This window comes from Bos javanicus, chromosome 24, assembly GCF_032452875.1.
Source record: "Bos javanicus breed banteng chromosome 24, ARS-OSU_banteng_1.0, whole genome shotgun sequence".
In the NCBI taxonomy this organism is placed as follows: Eukaryota; Metazoa; Chordata; class Mammalia; order Artiodactyla; family Bovidae; genus Bos; species Bos javanicus.
The window spans coordinates 43,230,281-43,248,552 of record NC_083891.1 but is presented as its reverse complement, the minus strand read 5'-3'; the positions used below and the strand labels follow the sequence as shown (position 1 = coordinate 43,248,552).

The following is an 18,272-nucleotide window of genomic DNA, read 5'->3' as shown; positions in this document are numbered from 1 at the left end:
ATAAAATTCAATTATTTTACAAAAATAATGTTAAAAATTCTTACAAAAGTAAAATAAAAATTGCATTTCCTTTTTGTAAGATTTTAAAGTATTTTGTTTACATTTATAAGCATCTGTCCTTCAAGGAGTCGGTCTCTTTTCAATTCAGGGGGGCACGTGATATGGTTCAGTCACATCTCTATATCTGTATACATACACACACTGATGCCCAGAGGCATGCACACAAAGAAGCAGATGTAAGGTCCAGAGGCTCACAGAATGAAGTTTTACCCCAACCCACCACCTGGTACAGTGATTTACAGAGGGGAGGACGGACCCAAGTGAGCTCATTAAAACTGAGATTTTTTGTTAGTTTTTTAACTCTACACTGAAAGAAAGATGACGCTCTTCTTTTTGGTCATGAAATGTTAAAAGTGTACACTCAGGTTGCCTACAAATTCATCCTCCCTACCATTCAACAGATGATAGAGCGCCAGCTCTGTGCTGGGGACTCAGAATGCAATAAACCAAACAAAGCAGAACCCTCACCCCATAGAGCCAGTACTCCAGAGGATCCGGCATGGAACCAGGCAGAGCAGCGGTGCAGACAGCCCTGGAGACTCAGGGAGTCCCAGGCCAGCCCTATTCCCCACTTCCTGGTTATTTATAGCAGTTCACAAGTAGAAGACTTCTACCTAATATTAACGGTACTCAGCATTCATACTTGTGAAACAGGAACTTTTACTCTCCTAACAATAGAAATTGGTAGCATATAAAAGATTACCTTATTCTCTTTATTCATCCAGGATTGTGAACAAAAATCAATAGGTGAGTCTGTTAAGAAAACAAAAACAAAAACTGACATACCAAGGTATTTTATCAATACCTAACAACTCTCAAAAATATTAATAGCAAATTAACAAACTAAACAATTTTTCCCTTTAAATAGAATAGAGCACTTTTAAATGATAGTATAGAAGCCCATTACTGGCAGTTAAATTTTAAAACGTTAAATTAAAAATGGTAGAAAAGGGAAACACATGTACACCTGTGTGGCAGATTCATTTTGATATATGGCAAAACCAATACAATATTGTAAAGTTAAATAAAATTAAATTAAAAAAAAAGTTAGAAAAGCTTAAAAAAATTATACACATACCAAAAACACCTGAATAGGAATCTGATTAAGTCTTTAAAGCTAACTTCTGCTTTACAGAGGACGTGGGAAAGACAGAATCAAGGAGAATGACACCGTGAGTGAGCAAACAGTAGGACAGCTCCAAGAGGACAGGCCTAAAGACACCACAGCAAATGAAGCAAAACACAATGGACCCTTCCACGGACCCCAATTCAAGCAACTCAACCGAGATAATCAGTAAAATATGGACCATGGTACCATATGCATCAATAATAGCACGGTGGTTATCCAGGAAAATGTTCATATTTTAGAGATGCAAACTAGTATACATAGGAATAAAATGATGTCTGGACTTCTTAAGTATCAGAGGAAAAGGTAATAAAAAACAGAAAAGATGAAGCAAGTGTGACAAAACTTTATACTATCAAACTGTGAGAGAGGTACATGGGGAGGTTTTTTTTTTTTTTTAACGGATATAAAACTTTAACCCTTTTAAAGTATATAATTCAATGATTTTTAATACATTTACAAAGTTGCACAACCGTTATCACTAACTGCACAATGTTTTCATCACATCAGAAAGAAATGCTGTGCCCACTAACAGTCACTCCTCCTTCTCCCTGTCCCCCAGACTCTAGCAACCACTAATTTCTCTGTCTAGTGGATCTGCCTATCTGTACCAACAGATAAACTGACTTGTAGTATATGGCCTTCTGAGTCTGTTCTCTTTCACTCAGATGCTTTCAAGGGTCTTCCTATTATAGCACATACCAGTACTTCACTCAGTTTTAAAGCTGAATAATACTTTACTGAACAGACACACTACATCTTATTTATCCATACATTAGCTGATGGTTATCTGCATTGTCTCCACTTTTTAGCTACAGTGACTAGTCAAGTTATGGACACTCAGGTATATGAGTTTTTTGTAGATACACACTGTCACTTCTTTTGGGTGTATGTCTAGGACTAGACTCGCTGGGTTGTGTGGTGATGCTATGTTTCATGTTTTGAGGAACTGTCAAAACTATCTTCCACAGCCACACCACTTTACTTCCTAATGAGCAATGTGGTTTCCACAAGAAAGGAGACTTCAGCTTAATCAAAAAGGACAATGAAGAAGAGACTGATTAAGAGATCTTCTCTTACAAAAGTATTACATTAATAAGTAAATGCCAAATCAAAGCATTTTTATAGTATCATAATTTAAGATAAATATTGGTCCAAAGCCAGAAAAACAAGAAAGGAAATTAAAACTGTGTGATATCACTTATATGTGGAATCTAAAAAAATACAACAAACCAATGAATATAACAAAATAGAAGCAGATTCACAGAAACAGAAAATAAACTAGTGGTTACCAGTAAGGAGAGAGAAGGGGGAGGGGAATTATAGGAGCAGGGGATTAAAAGGAACAAATTAGTAGGTCTAAAATAAACTACAAAAACATACTGTACATCATGGGGAATATAGCCAACATTTTATAATAATTATAAATGAAGTATAAGCTTTGAAAATAATGGATCACTATATTATACACCTATAACTTATGTAACTGTACATCAACTACATTTCAATTTAAAAAGATATTTTTAAAAAGGAAATTAAAACACACACATTAAGAAATAATTTCTCCCAGTGGCATACCTTGCTCTTGCCCCAGGGGTGAGGCTCTGTTGGAAGGACCCTGATTCAGGAAGGGCTCTGCAGCTCTGGCCTGCTCCTCTTCTGCTCTTGCTCCATCACTCGGAAAAGCGGACTCTCTGAGGACAGCATCTGACAAACACTGATTTTCTGTCTGGTTCTTTTTCTTAGCGAGAGAACTTTTAAATTAGGGAACAAAATAATAATCAAATATTAGTTACCTTGCATATATCTATAATACCCATTAATCAGTTATTTTGCAAAAAGTAGACACAGTGGAAAAAAAACATTTCTGGACCCAGCCATGTCTGAGGGACTACACCATCATTTTGGCCCAATAATGCACATCTACCAAAACCAAATACACTGTTACTCTGCCTCTCAAGTGATAAAGTGAGGGGTTGTTTTTTTTTTTTTCCTTCTTTCCCAGATCTGTGAATCTATCACATCTAGAGGAAAGCTCAGCTTTTTAAAAAACAAGACAGACTTAAAGGATATTGGGGTATTTGCCAAATAGCTACTTCTCTGAATTACAAATGCTTTTAAGTCATACTTCTGTCCCTGCCACTGTTTTTATCCCTGTCTTCCTTCTGCCTCTGTTGTTTCCTATACGGATGAAAAGGTTCTTCCTTAAAGGCAATTTTCACCCAACCTACTAAAAAAGTTCCTGGTTCTCTCACCATTCCCCATGGCCATTTCACCAGCAAAAGGAGGGGAGGAATGGAACTTCAGGAAAAAGTTGCTACTATAACAAATTCATCATGTGACAAATGGGTACCCAGGGCCAGGCCATGATGAATGAAAATAAAATAGTTTTTTCATCAATTCCAAGTTCTAACCCTCTATCCTAGTTTCTCCACCTTTTTATTACAGCTGCAGTAGATAGCTGAATCAAAAAACAAACAACCTGATTAAAAAATGGGCAGAAGAACTGAATAGACATTGTCCCAAAGACATACAGATGGCCAACAGGTACATGAAAGATGCTCAACACTGATGATCATCACCAGGGAAATGCAACTCAAAACCACAAAGTGGTAAGGCCCTTAAACGTGTCAGAACAGCTAGCTTCAAAAAAGACAACAAACAGCAAGTGAAGAGAATGTGGAGAAAAGAGAACCCTCCTACACTGCTGTGGGACTGTAAACTGGTACAGCCACTGTGGAGAACAGCATGAAGGCTCCTCAAAGAGATGACCAGTCCAAGTTCGATGCATGAAGCCGGGCACCCGAGGCCAGTGCTCCTGGACAACCCAGGGAGGGGAGGTAGGTGGGAGGGTGTTTAGGATGGGTGGGGAACACATGTATACCTGTGGCTGATTCATGTTGATGTATGGCAAAAACCATCACGGTATTGTGAAGTAATTATCCTTCAATTTAAATTAATCGATTTTAAAAAATTACTATATGATCCAGAAATTTCACTCTTGGGTATTTATGCACAGAAAATAAAAACACTAACTGGAAAAATACATGCACCCCTATGTTCACTACAGCACTATTTACAATATCCAAGATATGAAAGCAACCTAAGTGCCCATCGACAGATAAATGGACAAAGAAAATGTAGTTGTGTGTAGTACTCGGCCATAAAAATGAAATCTTTTGATAAAGCAAATCTAGAATGAATATACAGAGTTAACAATTTTTATAAAGTATTTATGCATGTGTGCTAAGTCATTTCAGTTGTGCCCAACTCTCTGCGACTCTATGGACTTTAACCCACCAGGCTCCTTCCTCTGTCCATGGGGATTCTCCAGGCAAGAATACTGGAGTGGGTTGCCACGCCTTTCCTCCAAGGGATCTTCTCGACCCAGGTATCGAACCCATGTCTCCTGCGGCTCCTGCACTGCAGGTGGATTCTTTGCCGCTGAGTCACCGGGAAAGCCCCTTGTACATGTATATGTGCATAGAAAATCGTCCAGATTAAATAAAAAGATAATCAACATCTATTTTCTAATTAGTAGGTTGACAGGTATTTGCTGTCTTTCTTACAACTGCCTGTATTTTATGATTTTTTCCCAATGAGCATGTATTACTCTTAGAAAAAAATTTTGAAAGACTAAATATGTTATTAATATCATATAAAGAAAACGGCTAAAGATTCTTAGAATTGATTAGAGACACAATGACCATCTTCCATCAGACTGAGTGAGACTCGCTCTTAACACAGTGAAAGCAAGATGAAGTAAGAACTCACTCATCATCCGAGAAGACAAGCCGTAACCTCTCTCTCGGCTCATCTTCACTCTGGCTACTGGGCGATGTCTCCGATGGAACTGAAAACTTCCCTTCCACTAAGTAAGAGGTCTGGACATCAGAATACCTGCACACAAAAATTTTGTTGCAATTGTTAATAATTAAATTACACATATTTAAAATTCACACGACATAGGACTGTGTGACTATAAAATCAATCGCCAGGGGTAAAAACAGGTCCCACAGGGTTGAAAACCATCACCATACCTGAAAAGCACTGAAAACCTGTGTAGCAGCAGCAGAACATATATTTTCAACAAGAAACTCATGGAAATCGTAAAGCTAAAAGTTTTTAGAGAGTTAATCCAACCCCTCCATTCCAAAGGTAAAGATAATGCTCCATACAGAATGTTTAGGTTGGGCAGAAGATGGGAAAGAGGCTAGAGGTTTTTTTTTTTAATTAAAGATTTCTCTGTAGCATGCAAAGCCTTTTTAAAAAAAAAAATATTTATTTTAGTTGTACTGGGTCTTTGCTGCTACAGGGGCTTTGCTCTAGTTGCAGCAAGCAGGAACTACTCTCTCGTTGTGGTGCACCAGCTTCTCACTGAGGTGGCTTCTCTTGTGGAGCACAGGCTCTAAGGGCATGCAGGCTTCAGCAACTGAAGTGTGTGGACTCAGTAGTTGCAGATCTCAGGCTCTGAGCACAGGCTCAATAGTTGTGGTACACAGGCTTAGCTACTCCGTGGCATGCCAGATCTTCCTAGATCAGGGATTGAACCTGTGTCTCCTGCATTGGCAGGCAGATTCTTTATCACTGAGCCACCAGGAATACCCAGAAGTTAGATTTTTAAGCCCAGACAAAGTCACACATTACACAAAATGGGTGAACTATACACATCACATTTGGGGATGTAACTCAAATCACCAGCTACCAAGGGGCTGAACTAATACAAAGCCAAAACACCATGAACAGAAAAACCACTGGTAGGTCAAACGGTCACCAGTCCTCAATTCCAAACCTACCCATCCACCACTGATAAGGTGAAGGAATAGGAAAGAGGGTTTTATCTTCTATGTTGACTTTACATAAATGGTCATCTCCCTCAGATAAAGCAAAAGCTCAAGCTTGGCTGAGAAATTTCACAGAACTATCAATATATCAAAGACTTTAAGGACCTGTAAAAAAAAAATCATCTGTTAAAACAATTCGTACCTGTTTTCAGAGCTGGATCTATTTCTAGCAAGTGTGGAAACAGCAACAGGCAAGCCAAGATTTGAAGAAAGAGTGACATTTTCCAGAATCCCACTATTACCAAGTAATGAACTGGTTAAAAAGCTTGGAAATGACTCCTCGGCTATACCTCGAAAATCTTCCATCTCACTGCAACAATAAAAGTATTCTTATATATCAAATATTACTATAAAAGTTTTCAAATGATTAAGAAGTCTCATAAATCTTAGAAAACTGATAAAATTCTTTTTTTGGAACAGCACTAAGGGGATACTATAGCTGAGAATATAAACCTCAAACTATGTTCTTACAATTAACAAAACAATGAGATACAACAGCTTAATTACTCTTGAATTTTGAATTTACTAATAAAGAATCAAAGAAGACATGACATCAATGGCACATACAGATGATTTCAGGACATTACTTAAAAGTACACCAGTTGAATACATATCCTAACACGGAACAGAAAAAACAGAACTAGCAAAATCTAGCCCCTGAATTCAGAGATTAAGGATGAGTAAACGGTTTAAAAAGTGAGTCTCTCCAAAGAAAAATGTTCAAGTTTATAAAGTATATCTGGCACATGGACAAGACAGAAACGGTAAAAGTGGCACATAAAGGCTAGGTCTGGGGAACCCTGGCACACCCTGTACTGATGGAGAACCTCCACTGCACGCTGGCCACGGGCTCCATGGATCTTGACCGCAGTACTCAGGAGATGTCACTTAATTTCAAAAATATTTCAGAGTGCTTCTCATGTAAGGGTTGTGAAGAAAATAATTAAATCAGGAAAAACAAAATGAGAGGATACTGGCCTTATACTTTGAGGAATGAGAAGGACTTTCATAGGCAAAGTATGAAATAAGGGAGCTTTTAAAAAAGACAAACATAAGCAGTGGTGGGAGAGATTTAAGATTTATTGCATACCCACTACCTTAACTCACTTATCCTCAATTTACTAAAAAAACAAACTCAGAGACTAAACTAGCTAAATTTATCTAAGGTTGTGCAATTAGTAAGATTCATGCCCAGGACTAATTCCAAACTGTTCTAAACACTAAGTGTATGGTGACCATAAGAGATGCTCCACTGTATTCAGGCAACAGGTAAGCAAAACCATGGAGCAGGTTCCATAAGTCTTAAATGGTGTATTAGGAAGTCTGGCCTAATCCCATCAGCTGAAAGGAGAGGAAGAAAGAGGGCTTAGAGCCTGGAAGGATATTCTAAGCACTGCCACTACTGATAAGATGGATAAAATGCAGGACTGTGCTAGGTTCAGTGACAAATCACTCATCTGTGAGTTTAGGTATTACAGACTAATCCAATTACTCAACCAAGTAGGAAAAGTCTTAAGATCAGTAGAAACCTACTAAACTTACCTGAGCATAGATGAAGTTATCCACACTCCTGGCAGAAGCCCACCCCTCCCACTCCAACACCAGTCCCTCCTCCTCAACACTGTCCCATCTCTTGGTGCAGTGCCCCCACACAAAGAAGCCTTCCTCAACCTCAGCCCACCTATCCCCTGGAGCTACCACCACCTCTGTCCATGCTCCCTCTGCCTCTCAGACCTCCAGCAGGAGTCACTATTGTCCACCCGGCTCCAGTCCTCACTGGAGCCCACTCCCAGTTGGCTTTCATCCCAGGGCCTCACCAAACACTTGTCAACATCACCAATAACCTCTCTGTTGCCTACCCCATGATCCCACGGTCAAGTTTCAGTCCTAGTCTTGGAACTGACAGAATGAAATTCACGCTCCTTCCTCACAGAAATACTTTTTTCACCTGGCTTCCAAAGCACCTCTGTCTGACCCCCACATTCACCAGGGGCTGCTTCACCTCCTTGCTGGGGCCCTCTTCCTCTCCTGGACCTGCACACAGCAAGGCTCCAGGGCTGGCTCCAGGTTCCCCTATCTATCCAGCCTCACTAGATGACTGCCCTCACTTTGGAAGTTTTATATACCAGCCTGGGCCCCTCCCTTGAGCCTCAGATATTCACCTACCTACCTGACATTTTCACATGGATATCCAACAGGCACCTGAAACTTCAACCTTGACTCCACTTCATGGCAACCCCCTCAAGAAAAACCGCTCTTCAATCCTCCCCACAGAGAAAATGACAACTCCGTTCTCCCACTGCTCAGACCAAACCTTCAGGGCCCATGTCCCCACCAGCCAGTACAGTCAGGCACGGCATGCCTGTTTCCTGGCACTGCTTACTCTTCTCTTTACAGTTCACCCGTTTAACTACCCTCTCCCACACCAGAATGTGAGCGCCATGAGGGCAGAGACTGGGCCTGTGTCACAGTGAATTCCTATCTAAAGCAGTCCCCTACAAAGTAGACCCTCAATAAATCTGCTGAAGAAAGGAAGGTTTTCAAACTGAGTTAATACAAGCAAATTCATCACCACCTATCGCGTAAGCACCCACCACATCTCAGATCATGCCCCAGTGTTTTCCTCTCTTTGACAGGTCTAATTCCTCTTCTTGATTCCTATAAAGACGTTCAAACTCTCCCACATTAGGATGCAGGAAGTGGAAAACCTGTCCCATCCTTCCTCTGCACGTTACCCATCCCCACCCCACCCCACACACAGCCAAACATCTCATCTGACAGCCTCCCCTTCCATGTTAGGGACACCCAGGACCCTGACCTCAGCTACATAATGCAGTGCACACCTTATACAGACGAATCTCAAACTCAAATGCCTTCAATGACACACACTGTCAGACGACAGGCCTCTAAGAACAGAGATCAACTAGAAACCAGACTCCACTTGAACCAATTTAAATGCAGTGAAAACACCACAGGCAATCAAAACACACTTGTGAATCTTATTTTTGAGGAAAACACAGGGCTTGTCTAAAACAAACCCAGAATCACTCTCCATCTTTCTGACTCTGCTACAACCACTCTACCCAACAGAAAGGCCTCCTGACCAGTCTCAACGCTTCAATTCTCACCACCCTACAATTAATCTTCTGCACGGCAATCAAAGGGACCATCAAACATAAGCCAGGTACCATACCCTTCCTGAAAACTTCAATGAACCACCTCATCTTCCACATGTCCCAGCCTCCTGCACCTGTTACTGTAACACCCAAGCACATCCCTGCCCTGGAGCCTAGAATATTCCTTGAGATGTCTGCACAGCTAGCTCCTTCCCAACATTCACCTCAATTCAAATGTCACTTTATACAAGAGGCGATCCCTTATCATTAAGTGAAACCTAGCCCCATAGTCCATCACAGTCATTTTATTTTCTGCTAGACTGATGACTGCCTTTTTGTATTTGTCTGTCTTCTTCCACTAAAAAGATTTCTTTCTACTAAGAGCAGAAGCCTTGCCTATCCATCCATCACACTTTAAAATCCTGACCAAGTCATCCAGGTAGGCTCCTCAAATCTAGTCTTGTAGCTACTAAGTTATGCATTTACAAACATATTTAACACTTCAAAATATACATTAACTCTTTAAGAGTGATCTCAGCTTAGAAGGAAACAAATCCAAAAAAATTGAGATATTAAGCAAAGGTCATTCATACAACAATCACTATTAAACAGAAACCGTGAAAGACAACTTTGTTTGGCTGCATGAAGCAAAACAACAGTAAATAAGGTGGTTGCCCTCAGGAAGCTAACAATCCACTCGGATACAGTGTTAAGTGTAGAAGAGCTTTGCTGCAGGTGCAAGAGTAACACCATCCAAGGGAAGATTCCTCCAGATGTAATCTAATGCCCAGTCTCTCTTTTCCAGAACAGGATTACACTTATTCTAACCCATCCTAAAGCTTTCCTAGAAGAGAAGATCTCCTAATTTCCATCTGTACTGCATTACCAAGCCTCCGTCTCACCTTAAACCAAATCAGTAGGATGTTGTCTTTCCTTTCACTACATTTGAACTAACCAGCCACCTTGGAGATTTCTCTGGATATTTCCCTAAAGCAATAACTTCAAAACTTCTTGCTCGAGTTTACTAATACTTAATTGCTTTCAAGCCTAGATACATACAATATCATGGCCTGCAGCTGTGGACCAGAAATCTACGGGCAAAAAAATATCAGCTGTGGGGAAAAAGCAACGTCAAACTTCCCCAAAGTTCTAAGATACTCTTTATCATTAGATAGGTACTTTAGCATAGCAGTTTTCAAAGCTTACCTTAAAGTTTGCCCTAAAAACTGAAGTCCGGAGAAAAAGTTGATCTTGGAACAGGAAAAGCTCCAGTCAAGTGACCTCAAAATGCTAATAGCGAGTGAAAACACAGTCATAAAAAGAGCTGTCCTCCAGGCGACTGCCTCGAAAGGGACCTCATGCTTCGGGGAACAAAGTCTGCCGTCGGGAGAAAACAAAAGTAGAGCTACCTCAAACACTGTCTCTCTTCCCGTTTTTTCCGTGAAACGACTCGCACGAAGCCGGGAGCCACTGGGACACGGCCTCACCCGCTGGACCGCAGCGCGTCACCCGCGCCTGGCCCGGCCAGTGAGCGGGGGCCGTCGTGTGGGGAGAGGGGGGCGGGACCAGGCCCCGAACAAGATAACCTCGTTCCGGAGGCCCCACTCTTACGGCAGCCCGAATCGCCCTCCCCGACCAACTACCCCTCACCAAGCGCGCGACGCCAGACGCTGCAGCCCAGCCGGCTGAAGGTCCGCTGAGGAACCGGTCAGGCGTCCGTGGTGGGGTTGGGGCGGGGCGGGGGGGGGGGGGGTCCCGACAGCGCGCGTGCGCGCGTCCCCTCACGGTTTCCCGGCCGTACCGCGCGCCCCTCCGATTTACGTCGGTTCGCGGCACGGGCCGAGGGGCGGGGACTCCGAGCCGGCTTTGGATTGGGTGGCGCGAAGGGGCGAGCCCGCTGATTCGCTGAGGGTGAGCGTCCGGATTTGAAGCGGGAAGCCGCGGCCGGCGCAAGGGCGCGGCGCCTGCTTTACCTGTAGCCAGAGGCGGCACTGTGCGCAAAGACCTACTTCGGGTGGACAGGACAACTGACACACCCCCGAGTTCGGGTCGGAAGTGTTGGCATTGTCCCTACGGGAGCAGACACTGACGTGTGTGGCCACCTGCCTCACGTTTTCACCTAGAGCGCTCCCGTTAGAAGTCTTATCATGGGCGCGCGCTACACTGAGTCTCCTGTGTGGGGCAGTAAGGTTGGTCCCAGGTGGAGAGGGACAAGATGAGACGGTCGGTCCTTAATTGCCTTCCTCCGTCTCCGTCCTCCTTAGGTCACGAATCCCATCACCAAAGCCTGCTCAGCATAAGGCCCTATTTTACAGAAACCACTCCTTTCACTTTCCTTTATCCCAGGATTTATTGCATACAGTTCCTCTAACAAATTTAACTCCTTAACTTTATCCATTCAACGGTTGTTGAATGCTGACAGGCACAGCACACTTCGGACTTTAACAGGCTCTACTCCTAATTTTAGCCTGGTGGGAAAAAGACATCCTCTTACAACTTGACCTTCTACCTCCTCTAAAGTACTGCTCAGTGACCCTCCATGGATGCCCTTTTCACTTTTTTGTCTCTACCTTTGGAAACGCTGTATCTCTCTGTGCAGAGAATAAAACACCCACCCTTCCTTCTGTTTATCACACAAAGACCACTCTCTCTCCTATACTTAATTGCCTCCTTGCACACCTTATTTGTCACTCATCCCATGTTTTCTGGCTTGGCCCTGAACACTACTTGCACACTTGTTTTAATTAATCAGGACTGGCCTGTCAAATTCAGCGACGTCTCCACAGTTCTCTTGCCATCTCCTTGAAACCTATCCTCGGCATTCAACTACCCCTAATTCTACCTGTGTCCACAATGAACAAAGTTTAAATGGAGAAAAATCTCAAGAGTTTCTCAATCTTGGAAAAATAAACCAAAGACTTAGCTCTAAGAGCTGAAAAGATGCTACCTGAGAGTAAAAAGCAACCCTTTGTCTACACCACACACTAGCAGTGAACTGCTGGACTGTGTCCATGTGACAGACTGTCACCCACCCTGAATCCCTCAGACCCAACTCACTGTCCTTCCATCATAATGATTAAGTGACCAGAGCTCTCCCCCATGCCACCGAGCAACCTGACCATAACAAAGAACTATACTCAAAGTATGTACAGGAAAAGAGCCCAGACTCTGATGCCAAACGGCCTAAATCTCAGTGCTCTCACTTCCTAGCTGTGCAGCCTGCATGTGGCCTCATCTGTAAAATGGGGATCATCAGCGCACTTGCCTCAGAGGACTGCTGTGAGGATCAAGTCACTTAACGTGCACCCAGAAGAGCACTGGCACATGGAAAGCACTCAGGCAACATTAGCTGTTATCTGACCAGCTGAAAGGGAAGAGTAGACCCCCCAATGAATTTCAAAGCTGTAATTCCAGGTAGAGCTTGAAGCAGCCCCACGGCAGGGATTCAGTTAAGGTGGATGTCTCACACCCCCTTTACCAACTGCACCTCAACACCAAGATCCAGCACCTTCTAGAGTGTGAACACAAGGTATGTGTGCAGATTCATCTCCCACTAGCTCCCCAAATGCACCTTATTCTTTCAGTGGATTAACACTTAATCCTCTTGCCTCTTCTATTTGGGCCATCACCCTGGACTCCACCCTCCTCCACTTTAAGTATTCCAACCTGTCAAAATCCCACATCCCTTCCAAATCCTGCTGACTCACATAAATCCCTTTCTTTAATGCCTCCTGTACCATTCAACCTTTACTGTGAAGCTAAATCTTTATTAGTTTGTAAATTCTGTAAATGCCTTCTCCCACTAGAATGAATGTGTACAGACTACCTCTTTTTTTACATATCCCAAAGTGTTGGCACAGTGTCTTGCACACAGAAGATGCCCGATATTCACTAAATTACCCCAGACTGCTTCCCTGGTGGCTCAGATGGTAAAGAATCCACCTTCAATGCAGAAAACCTGGGTTCAATCCCAGGGTCAGGAAGAGCCCCTGGAGAAGGGAATGGCAACCCACTCCAGCATTCATGCCTAGAGAATCACTTGGAGAGAGGAGCCTGGGAAGCCCAGTCCATGGGTCGCAAAGAGTTGGACACGACTGAGCGACTAACACTTTTAATGTTTCACCCCAGATACCTCTATAATGATTGAAATCTAACTTGAATTCTTAATTCTGAGTTAGATCCAGACTTAAAGTGAGACCTCTTGCTTTGAAACTAAGTAAGTCGATTAGTCTAAAGTAAGTCCTTTAACAGAAGGAAGACTTCACCTTAAATTAAAGCATAATGGACCTTATTTATCCTTGCATGTGAAAAAGCTCTTGGGGTTTAAGAGGAGAGTGTCTATTGATAGGAAAGTGTCTTAGAAAATTAGATTTTAAGTTATACATTTATAACAGCTCTACCATCAATGTGTGATTAGCTGACAGGCACATGAAATGCTGTTCAAATAGTCTAAGTAGACATCTGTTGGATCTAGATGTTAGTTTACATACTAACTTTCTACCTTCTAAATTAATGCCATGATCATCCCTCAGTTTCTGATTGTTGGGATTTTTTTTAGCAATGTGATATTTTAGGAGATATAAGCTTTACAAACCATCAAATAGAATACATTCTATTTTTATAAGGCAACAGATTCATATATTTAAAAATATATTTTATTAAATAATCTACTTGGAGAATAATTACAAAAGCTTTAAACAGTAATTCCAAGTAGTGAAAGGCAGTTTTCTTTAAAAGAAAAAAAAGACCAGTCTTATTATGTTTTGCTGCTTTATACACAGGAATGATTTATTTTACAAACTAGTCAGTTGCAACATTAGCCTAAAAAATCAAAAACAGTTTTTAATATGTCTCAAAGGCAAGATGAACTTTATGATATGCTTTCACATTAACCAGTATGACAAACCATAAGAAACTTAACACCATAACAGTTCAAAATAAAATGTACAGAACAGGCACTTTGAAGTCAACCATTTGTGTGTAACTCACAGTTAATGTTGTGTGTACACGTCTCATTATTTCATCAAAGGTTATCAACCAATGAAACAAATATTCCTTTGATGCAAAAGCACAAACACATTTAGGTTCCAAACACCATGTTTTGGTTGTAATACATGCAAGACACGCCCTAAATTAGAAACATCTTCTGAAAGAAAAACAAAAAGCCAGGAATGAAAGCATTTACAAGCACTTGAATAAGGCCTTTAAGTGTTATATCAGTGTTTTTTAAACCCCTTCATTCTCAGGTAAGGGATTAAGAGGCCGAGAGAGAGATCGTCTGCGAGGGTGAGGATACTGGAGACTGGCAGTGTCAGCATCGCAAGAGTGCTCTACCAGAGGAGGAGGAGGAGGAGGAAGGAGCTGGGCATAACTGGACCATCTCGATCCAGCCCGTGGGGAATCCAGAGGGGGAAAGAAATACCTGAAACAATGAAGACAGGAACAAAACACCAAAACAAAACAAAAACAACAGAGAGAAAAAAAAAAAAAACAGAAGAAAAAGAGAAAAGTAGTAAATACAAAGAGAACCAAAGAGGGGAAAACACATGCTAGAAAAAAAAGCTTTAGTATATTCATGCCAAAACTAACAGAACATAACAGCAAAATCAAGACCCTTACTCAAATCAGGCTTGCTTAAGCCAAGTATAGAAACTTGAAAAAAGAAATAGAATCTGTTTAACTTAAAATGTTCAAAAAAAATCTTCAGTATGAATGTTACAAAAGAAGACATTAATTATATAATTTAAAACATTTTCTAATCTCTCAGAAACAAACTGATGCTATCCTGAAATTTACATATCACATAAGCTTTTCTTTAAGCAAGGCTTCCCCTGTAGCAACAGCAGTTTTAGTGCACACATGACTCTCAGGACCAATTCAGGGAGATGTTCACATGGTATGCCCAGCTACTGCAACATACTTTCCAAGAAACACAGTCTTTGAACACACTTAGATGTTTTTCTGCAAAAACCTTTGATTAGTACAAAATGTTGATAAATAAAAGGGCTCAAAAATATGTTCTACTGTTAGCCTACTATAACTTACCCGTAATACTTTAGCATTTTCTCAAAAAAAGATTTATAGCTCTGTCATCAGAGGATATGAACTAAATGAAGCAGCCAACAAAATTAAGAAAATCCTGGGACATGGAACCTGGAGGTTTAACATGCATGCACAATTTCAGCAAAGCTTTATCTGCTTCTTATAATATATTTCCAAATTTTGACTTGAAGGAAACCTTAAGCCATGAAATCACACCATAAAAATATACAAGCACATATTAGAAATATTTACCTCTTTAGTGAATATAAACTGAAAACTTACAACAATGTTTTCATTTTACTACCAAAATATAAATGAAGCAATACCAAATGTTGTCTGGCTACAAACTGTACAGTCAAGTTACTGTCACTACTATTTCTCTCACTCTTTCACTAATAATACTTTAAACATTTCAAAGAAATAACAGAGTTATACTGAATAGTATCATGTATAAACCAATTCTACAAAAAGTAAACAAATTAGCACTCAAAACAATCTTTATGAAAAATACTTATTCAATCCTCAAATTGAAATTATAAAAATTCATTTTAGCCTACTGTTTTAGAAAATAAAAGACAGAAGTCTATATACATTCTCCAGATGGAATAGTGATATTTTCCCTCCTCCCAACTACTGAGGATGGTAACAATCTTAAATTTTAAAACCCGTGAGTTTCAGAAACATTTCAAAAAATTGTTTTGGTGACAGTGTCTCAACAAAAAGCCTCTCCATTTCAAAAATTTTAAATAAGTGTCAATAAACTGGCTAGTACAAAAAAAATGATATACACTGTATTTTTAAAGGCCTTTTGGATTGCGTTTAGTAGTAAGCAGGCTGCTGGTGTATCTTGGGAGAGGTCAAACGGCGCTGGGGAAGGGGAAAAGGAGCTCGCTTTCCATTCCTGTGTGCATGCAACAAGCAGCAAAACAGCAAAGTTACTCCAGTTAGCTGGTACTCAGCTGTGCTTTCTGTTAAAGGACATAATACAAATGGAGAAGGGAAAATGCATCACAGATCTAACACACATGGTTATTGGCACAATAAGAACACAGATCAAAACTTCAAAGCTCTTTACAAAAAAAATATGCAGTACAGGCAGCAACCAAACACTAGATTTTTTTTTAAAAAAAGAATTAACACTAGTATCTTCTGCTTCATGAAATAATCTTTGGTACCTGAAGTTGTTTTTATACAAATACTTAAAAATCAAAAAGCAGGACTTCTTTATAAAAATATAATAATATAAAAATAGGAAATTTAAAATACAATTCTCTTAAATTGACAAAAGAACCATTACAGTATAGTTTGTTAAGGCTGTGCTTTAAATTTTCCTTAATAATATTCCAAATTATTCACAAAGACATGTTAAAATAATTTTACCTTACAAATTCATATTTGAAATTTGAATATGAAAACAAAGAATGACTCTAATGACATCAAACATGCTTTGCGAAGCTAAAATATACTAAAAATTCTAAAAATCAATTCAATTTACCATTTCCTCTTACAATCTACATGAAAGTTTTAAACACACACACAAAAAAACACTTAACTCACTCTTCTACAAAGCCTTAGTTCATGTGTTTTATATACAATTTTAGTTTAACCTGACTCAAAGGCTACCCTCCCAGCACTAATGACACTGACTCCTCTGGATTACAAGCCCCAGCGCTGTCCCACACTTCCTCTTCATCTCGCTACTTCCCAGTTACAGATGTCCCTGGTAGACCACTAAGGATCACAATATCATAACCTACCTGTAAATATTATGACCAAGTAATAAACCAAACACAGAGATACTAAAGTGCTTTCTCTTCTAGTGTCACAATTATGTGCGAATTTCTTGATTCAATCTAAAAACCCACAAAATAACACACCTTCAGTACAGCTACCTGAATGATTTAAAAAGAAGATAATTGCTAGTTTTCTCACAAAACAGCCTACCTGCCAGCAGAAGATCCATTTAGTGAATTCTGAAGACTTGGGATATTTGAACCTACGGACGGATTTGAGTTTCCCTGCTGAGAACTCCCATTGACAGGGCTCCCATTACCTTTCAGAATGCCAGTACACTTCCAGTTGTCCATATAGTTAGCTGGAAGGAAAGTGGTCAACACATCAACATGACTAACAACTATGTTTCAGTGCACAAATCTACAATTAAAGAAATAAGAGAGACCTATGGGCTATGCATCTCTTAGGATTAATGGCAAAGACATTTTTTAAATGAAACATTATTTAATGAAACATTAAATATTAGATATTTAATAAAATATCTCAATTTTAACAATTATTTTTTGAAGTTTTTTAAAGAATTACTAATTTAAAAAACAAAACTTTCACCACTCCTTTCCTTACAAGATACATATTGACAGATGTAAGCTACTACATTATCACCAAAATAAATTCTGTCTTCATTACAATGAATTCCAGGTATGATGTGTGGGTAACAAAGTCACATTCTCAGTTAAGCAGGTGTAAGTCACGCGAGTATCTAATGTCCCCATGGATGTAGGTAACAGAACCTCTGGGGTCTGAGTGGCTTATCCAGCTTGGCCAAATGGTTTGGATGTAAAACTGGTCACTAAAGACACCGAGCCCAGGAAATCCAAGTAGGGAGCCTGCTGGGTGGAGTGGGGCTGTCCTGACTAAAGTCCAGAGGTAGACAGGGCAACAGAGACCCTGAGGCCTGGCTGGTTCTACCACAGCCAAAAGCTGACCCCGGGAGACTCAGTCAAACTGCATTTTGGGAACGGCCACTTCTCAGGGGAAGGGAACTGGGCTGTAATCACATCCTCAGAAAGGGATGCTGCCAACTAGAGTGGTGCACAGACCATGGCACCCTTGCCCAGTGGATAAACATCCATGGAAAAGAGCAGACCACAACACCCACAGTGTCAAATGTCCACAGCGCCTTCTCTCTGCTTGGCATTTGTAAAACTTTTAGAATCAGTGGCCTCAAGATTCTCTAACTTTTGGGAGCTGTAGAGAAGTGAGGAAGACCCTAAATTTTCTTCGAAGTGCTAATTGGCTAAAGCAGTTGTTCAATCAAGAGGTGACTGTATCCTGAGTCTGTAGAGAACT

The 18,272-nt window shown here is 40.6% G+C and overlaps 1 protein-coding gene across 15 annotated transcripts in view; it reads right to left on the bottom strand.

Moving 5' to 3' along the window:
• LOC133237682 (nucleoporin SEH1) overlaps nucleotides 1-18,272 on the bottom strand; it is a 97,461-nt gene that overhangs the window by 63,109 nt on the left and 16,080 nt on the right. For 11 of the 15 annotated variants that reach the window (XR_009733301.1, XM_061400013.1, XM_061400019.1 and 8 more), the window contains 6 exons: nucleotides 17,133-17,283; nucleotides 10,353-10,523; nucleotides 6,173-6,340; nucleotides 4,961-5,086; nucleotides 2,765-2,940; nucleotides 764-813 (listed from right to left, as the gene is read on the bottom strand). Coding sequence is in view for 14 of the 15 variants with exons in the window: in XM_061400013.1 (XP_061255997.1) it covers nucleotides 764-813; nucleotides 2,765-2,940; nucleotides 4,961-5,086; nucleotides 6,173-6,340; nucleotides 10,353-10,523; nucleotides 17,133-17,283 (842 nt within the window). In the remaining variant the exon portion in view is untranslated. Of the gene's footprint in view, nucleotides 1-763; nucleotides 814-2,764; nucleotides 2,941-4,960; nucleotides 5,087-6,172; nucleotides 6,341-10,352; nucleotides 10,524-10,796; nucleotides 10,882-13,783; nucleotides 16,157-17,132; nucleotides 17,284-18,272 lie in introns of those variants that run through there. The other 4 variants (XM_061400018.1, XM_061400014.1, XM_061400024.1 and 1 more) reach the window with 4 other exon arrangements.